We start from the raw sequence: 6,410 nt of genomic DNA, 5'->3' as shown, positions 1-6,410 counted from the left end.
TATTACTCGACACACACAGTACGTATTTCAACGAAAACGTAAAGAAAAAAAAGAAACAAAAGACAGAGAAATTTTAGAGAGGTTTAAACGGATATAATGATTGCGATATCAGTCATTATGTGCGATAGTATTACTCGTTTTTTTAACTGTACGCTTCATTCGAGAAGAATTGTCCGTGCTTAAGAACATATACGTCTAATAAATAGTTTGCGAGAAATTTGCAAATGGTCAAATCAGCTTCACTCACCAGCGAGTCATCATAGGCCTTCATAAGCATCAATCCGAATTTAATTGCTTCCTAAAGCCCGATGTTCACGACGCTAGAAATCGGTCCGAGATCTCGGACGGAGAAAAAATTAGCAAATCACATTTGAACAATTTGATCACATGACTATTGCGATTGGTCAATTCTTTCTTCATCCGAAGTCTCGGTGCGATTTCTGGTATCGTAGACACGAGGCTTAAAACGCTATTGCAAACATGATAACTAAATTCACTACGATGCACTCATTATTATAAGTATCTTACTCTCGCCATTCGATCTCTTAATAATTATCCGTGCAATTATCTCTTTTTTGTTTATTAGCTTTTATGTTGAAGTAAATTATCATTGACAGTACTAATTTAATTAAAAATTCTCATTTCATTAATCACATGAAGATTCAGTCAACTATAGTGGTTATAAAAATCATGCGGAGATATTTCTGAAAATTATTCTCATTTTTACATAAAAAAGAAATATTTTTTCAATTGATAATTAATTGAATAATATAAAATAAAATAATATAAAATTTTTTTATATAACAATGAAATAGAATATGAGGGAGATACTATTATATAACTAAACAAGAAAAATGCATTTTTTTAATTTCCGCATAGCATTTTGGGTAAAGTAGAAATGCTCTTTTTCATCACTTCTTTCGATATTGCAGCCGAATATAATTATATGTATCAATATAATTTTTTACTTAAATCTATATGCAGTTTTTTTGTTGCTAATCAACTTTTAGAAGAATATGCTTACGATAACGAAACGTTGGCGACGACAAACGATGATTCCACTTGATTAAATTGGAAAATATCCGTCGATGCAAGATTTGCAAGTAAGTATTGTTTAAGTATGATAATATAATTACAACGAATAATTACAATGATTAAATATATGAATTGTTTATGATATATTATTATTTGATTATGGGATTATGGGAATAAACGAAGGTGCAATTATCCCCTTCCTCTTTTTTTTTTTTTTTTTTTAGAAAAATAAGTTTTTATTTGTAAACGAAGTCTTTGACAGAGTAGTCACTCCAAAAGACGAACATCCAGAGATCTAGACTCGCAGAGCGACGTTGGTAATCGCAAGAATCTCAATGGCGTAAATCGTAACTTACTTGACTTAATAACACTCATGCTTTGGCAATACTTCGCTTATTTAAATCTTTCGCTTCTTTGACTTCCTTTAAATTTCATTTTGGTTTCGATATTTGATTAAAACACTTAGACGGTGATAGTGAAATCCTTGGGCGATTTGGAGAGTGAGCTGTTCGAGTGGAGACCGCTCGGTCGTTTCCTGTGTAACTTCAGCTTCATGTCGATATCGCACTCGGCCTCACTGGTTTCGTGGACGTCGGTGAAGCCGCTCGGTGGCTTCAATTCCAACGTAGACAGCTCGCTGCCCCAATCGTCGTCCCTCCTCATCATTCTGAACGTGCCCATCGGCTCCTCTAGGAGACAGAGCGATTCGACGGATTTCCTGGTGCTCAGCGGCTCCTTCTCCAGTCTGTCGTAGGAACCAGGACGCACCGGACGACTCGGCGACGCTCCTCGCGAGCACGAATGCACTCCGGACTCCGATAGCTTCAGCACCGGTCGCAGGATACCGGGAATGCGACCGTCGATCGCGACGTCGATCGCGCCGCGACTCCTGCGAAAATAGGTTGTCGTTCAAGTACACTGAAAGAATAAGACAGTACAAGAAAAACTCTTGGAAGAAATTCAAACTTATTCGAGCAATTCGTTCCAAGTCGTTCGTACAAATGAATCAATGTGATGAATGATATATCCGATATTCAGGGTTAATATGGCAAGTACAAATCTTACTGTGTTTGCGTCCATACATAATTTGAAAAAGAGACACTAATACATCTAGTATTATTTATGTAAGGAAACTCTATTTTTCATGATATGCATGATATGCTAATAATATTACAAATTCCAAAACTTTTCTCTCTCAATGTAATGTGCGAATCTGGCGCTACCGACGTTCTTACCGTTGCTTTTCGAGCCTCGGGAAAGTCTTTCTCTCAGAAATTGGTGACGGCTCGGTTGATGTACTTGATTCGTGCGTGTGGTACAGCACATCTGGAAAGACGTACGCGAGACGTTGACGCAGAAAATGGATTAGTGGTTGCGCGCTTGATTTACGTGATAGGCTGCGTTACACGCGGCCCGGACACAGAAAACTGAATACTAACTTACTATGATGAACCGGTCGCTGCACCAGGGCGAGCCGTTGCTCCCGCTGATTCACAGAGTTCGGTCCTGGCGAGCGTGCCATTATCGACGTCGGTCCGGAGTCGTCCAGGTGATTCGATGATTCGGTACGACTGCTGGTGCCGACCTCCGTGTCGCTGTCCGAGCCGAGTGTGTCGTACTCCTCCGATTCCGATTTGAATGATTTTGATTTGCGTCGCGCTCGACCACGTACTTTCGTGTACTGGTCCATGTCGCACTGCAATCGATTCGCTGTATGAGATTTCTTTGCGGGAGAAATATGAGAAAATGTTTGACATGCGAAAAATGACTCTCGCAAATGTCATCTTTAAAATATTCATTCGTAAAATATGGCGAGTAACATCACGTTATTTTTGATCTGCGATCGCAAAATATTGGCAAAGATAAATTAATCGAATATTGTTATTGAATATCTTTGTCCCTTTTTTTTTTCGTAGTCTAGTGAATTTTTAACAAACCATTTCCTTCATATTACCTCTCGCAATATATATATTTCAAACTGTAATTAAATTCGAACATACATATAGTAATGAAATAATGTCGGCGATTCTAATTTAAGGTTCCCTACACAGCGCGGAACAGTTTATGGTCCTTTTAAGTATTAATGCAAGGAAAGTAATTACTTCCATTGCGCTATAACTTCGTTAATGAGATTACTTTTAGTCGCAGTGACTTTATCCGGGGCAGACATCTAGGCGTCATAAGTTCAAAAATCTTTTATCTTTTATCTGCCAGGACATCACACAATTTACGGAGAAGCGGGTGTCAAAAAAATCGTAAGATAGATCGTTGCGGCGGCGTCGTAAATCGTTGTGAGAAATAAACGTACTTGAGCACCTTGCAGCATCGTCTCGCTACGTTCGTAGAAGAACGCCTGTCTCATGGGGTTCGCCGAAAGATTTTCCTGCTCGGGCAGATTGAAGGTGGCATACGGATAAATGTCTTCCGAATACTCGGGTATTCGTTCCAGGGCGCTCACCTCGCGACAAGGTGACTGTTGTCCTGGTTTTCTCACGGTCGCGTAGTACTGTTCCCTCTGTTCCATGTTGTGCTTGTTATCCAGGGCCGCTTGCGTTTGCGAGCTCGGGTCGTTCGCGCCGCCGGATCCTTCTGGATCTGGAAATGACATACTCGAGTTAGCGGATCATAGATATATATATATATATGTGTGTGTGCGTGCGTGCGTGCGTGTGTGTGTGTGTGTGTGTGTGTGTGTGTGTGTGTGTGTGTGTCTATGATCTGCTGATATATAGATTACGCCTTATGGGAGCTTGCGTGAGATTGAAGGATAACTATATTCCCTTTTCATCAGCCTCAGGCATGCTATCCTCGTCGCAGAGGAAAAATAGAGAAGGTTTAAGAGCAGGAGTAACAAAGACAGTTCGCCTGTACTTATGTTTTCTTTCTCTTTCTGGTCACGACCTGCAGTTTTTTTTTATAAAAGTGCTCAGTCTGTGTATATAATGTCCATTCCTACCTATGAAAAATTAACTTTGATCTTGGTTTAATGTACTCTCTATCTTTTTTTAACTTTCGGAAAGAGATAAAAAGTAAACAATAAGTTAATCTAGGTCGCTAGATGAATAAATGAAATAAGTACAGAAAGTCCAATTCGGTGGAAGCTAAAGCTTGATGCCTAATAATATTTTTATATGTAAATTTGAAAAGCAAATTCTAAATTTGATAAAAAAAAATAAGTTAAACTGAGATTAATTTACATTACGGGTATAAGTTTATGTAGCAGACATTCGACGGTTATCAAAACCGTGATATAGATATTATGTAAAATATGTAACGCTAATCCTTACAGAAATCTAGTACTAGGCAATTTAATACTGAAATACAATAATTAATTGTTTATTTTAAGTATTAAAGGCATACTCAAGGTTCAAGTTCTTTAATACGTTTAATATTAAAAAGATAAGTAAATTACTGTCTTTCAATGTTAAATTGGCCAGTTATTAGATTTCTAATGAGAAAAGTATACAGAAAAAGTAATTATGATGCCCGACAAGTAAAATTCTTATCGTTAAATAAGTCTAAAAACGCGAAAAGAAATCGCTTCTAAAGTATTTAAGAAAGCATGAAAGTTACAAAACGCAGACACTGAATAGGCGTATGAGAAAGATATAAAATTCCATCGTTGTGTAAATTGAGCGCATTCTCTCGTGGATAGAAAAAAAAGCCGCTTACATAGACTGTTGCAGACGATATCAAGAAACTGTGGTAACTCGAATAAGTACGAGCGAGCGTATTTCTTGAATGATTTATGCAAAGGGAGATATTCTCGTTTCCAGATAGACCATCGTCTATCTGGAGCAACGTCCCGGCTACGTGATTCGTTTATGAAGTTTTTAATTAAACCAAACGCTCGCGGCGGATATCGTGAACTGCTGTTGTTGACATTGTACCTGATATCGAGGGTAGTTGACGAAAAAATAAAACATCTAGACTGTCCCATCCCCCCGCTCCCCTGTTCCAATTCACGGCGGAATCGTTACAATGTGTACCAAGTGGAATACGCGAAAATAAACGGCATCCGACAGATTTTTTTTACAACACGGAAAACTGCATCCCCCGTACAGCAGGGAGCTCTCGCGTTCGCTGGTCCGCTTGCTCGGGGCGTACGCGCTCGCGTACGTAAATTAATAGAGCGGGCTTCGACGAGCCTCGTACTACTCACGTGTCTTGAGGCAAAAGCACACGCCGGCGATCGCCAGCATGACAGCGAGAACAGAGATAACGCTGGGCGCCAAAACGTGCGCGTCGAGATACAGCGGAGTGTTCTCGCTCTCCTGCGGATGATCCTCGTGCAAACGGTTGTTTCCGTTCGATGACAGCGTACTGAACAAGTACTCGGCCTGGGTGGAACCGGCGTTGTTGTAAGCCGTCACGCGAAGCTCATAGCTGGTGCCGCTCTCCAAATCTACGATGGGGAATTTCGACTGCGGTGGCACGTTGTTGGACACTGCAATATACGTTACCGATAAAATCTGATTAATTATCGGCATTCGAGTATATTGATAATATAATTGATGGGTGCTCGAAACAATTAACGCGAGAGCATTTTTCAAATATTTTCTAGATGTCGATATTTCCATATTGATACGAAATAATTAATGTTATATTGTACGAATTGACACTGCGATCAATAGAATTAATACGCGTACACGTGAGAGGAAATACTGTCAGCATTTCTCACGAAATTTTCCGGATATCGATATTTTAGAATTGATTCAGCACGATCAACGTCACGCTCGCGACAATTATCGGTCCTCTCTCTTCTTCTCTCCGCGGCATCGTCAACTTTCCGTAAGAGTCGCAGGTTCTTACCGAGCAGCCAATCCCCGGGCAGCCTCCTGTACTCCACGACAAAGTAGGTCAACGGGCACCCGCCGTCCTGCCAGGCCGCCAATTCTAGAATAACGAACGTCTGATTCGGCCTAACGAAGTGATGCTTCGGTGGCGGGACCGGCTTCGAGCCGTTGGTCTTCGCTGTCTGTATGTCGCTCGCGCTGCCGCTGCCGATCCTGTTAAACGCCGCCAGCGTGAACTGGTATCGCGTGCCGCACTGCAAACCCTCGAGCAGATGCGTGCTCTCTCGTCGGTCTAGCATGACCTCTTCCCATTCGGCGAATTCCCGGCGATAAGCCAGGAGAAATCCCTTAATAGGCGCGCCACCGTTGTCGCCCTGCTTCCATTGTAGCTGGATAGCGTCGGTCGTCGTGCCGGTCGCCAACAGAGTCGGCGACGTCGGCGGCACTATGCATAAAGTTTACCAATTAGAACTTAGCTCGCGCGCCGCTCGAGAGTCGGCGAAACACCATCCGACATTCGCTCTTCGAGCGAGAGATACGCTCTCTCTCTCTCGCTTTTGCCTCTCTCTCTCTCTCTCT

At 41.4% G+C, this 6,410-nt stretch overlaps 1 protein-coding gene across 1 annotated transcript in view; it reads right to left on the bottom strand.

The window, feature by feature from the left end:
- Window positions 1–1,353: 1,353 nt before the first annotated feature.
- LOC108749666 (Down syndrome cell adhesion molecule-like protein Dscam2) overlaps window positions 1,354–6,410 on the bottom strand; it is a 95,860-nt gene continuing 90,803 nt past the window's right edge. The window contains exons 24-29 of the mRNA XM_018488497.1: window positions 5,848–6,276; window positions 5,198–5,482; window positions 3,344–3,630; window positions 2,479–2,731; window positions 2,271–2,361; window positions 1,354–1,924 (exon numbers count right to left, since the gene is read on the bottom strand). Coding sequence (XP_018343999.1) covers window positions 1,498–1,924; window positions 2,271–2,361; window positions 2,479–2,731; window positions 3,344–3,630; window positions 5,198–5,482; window positions 5,848–6,276 — 1,772 coding nt within the window. The 3' untranslated portion in view covers window positions 1,354–1,497. The remainder of the gene's footprint in view (window positions 1,925–2,270; window positions 2,362–2,478; window positions 2,732–3,343; window positions 3,631–5,197; window positions 5,483–5,847; window positions 6,277–6,410) is intronic.

This window comes from Trachymyrmex septentrionalis, unplaced genomic scaffold (assembly GCF_001594115.1).
Source record: "Trachymyrmex septentrionalis isolate Tsep2-gDNA-1 unplaced genomic scaffold, Tsep1.0 scaffold31, whole genome shotgun sequence".
In the NCBI taxonomy this organism is placed as follows: domain Eukaryota; kingdom Metazoa; phylum Arthropoda; class Insecta; order Hymenoptera; family Formicidae; genus Trachymyrmex; species Trachymyrmex septentrionalis.
The sequence above is the reverse complement of the archived record's forward strand: the minus strand, read 5'-3'. Positions and strand labels throughout refer to the sequence as shown.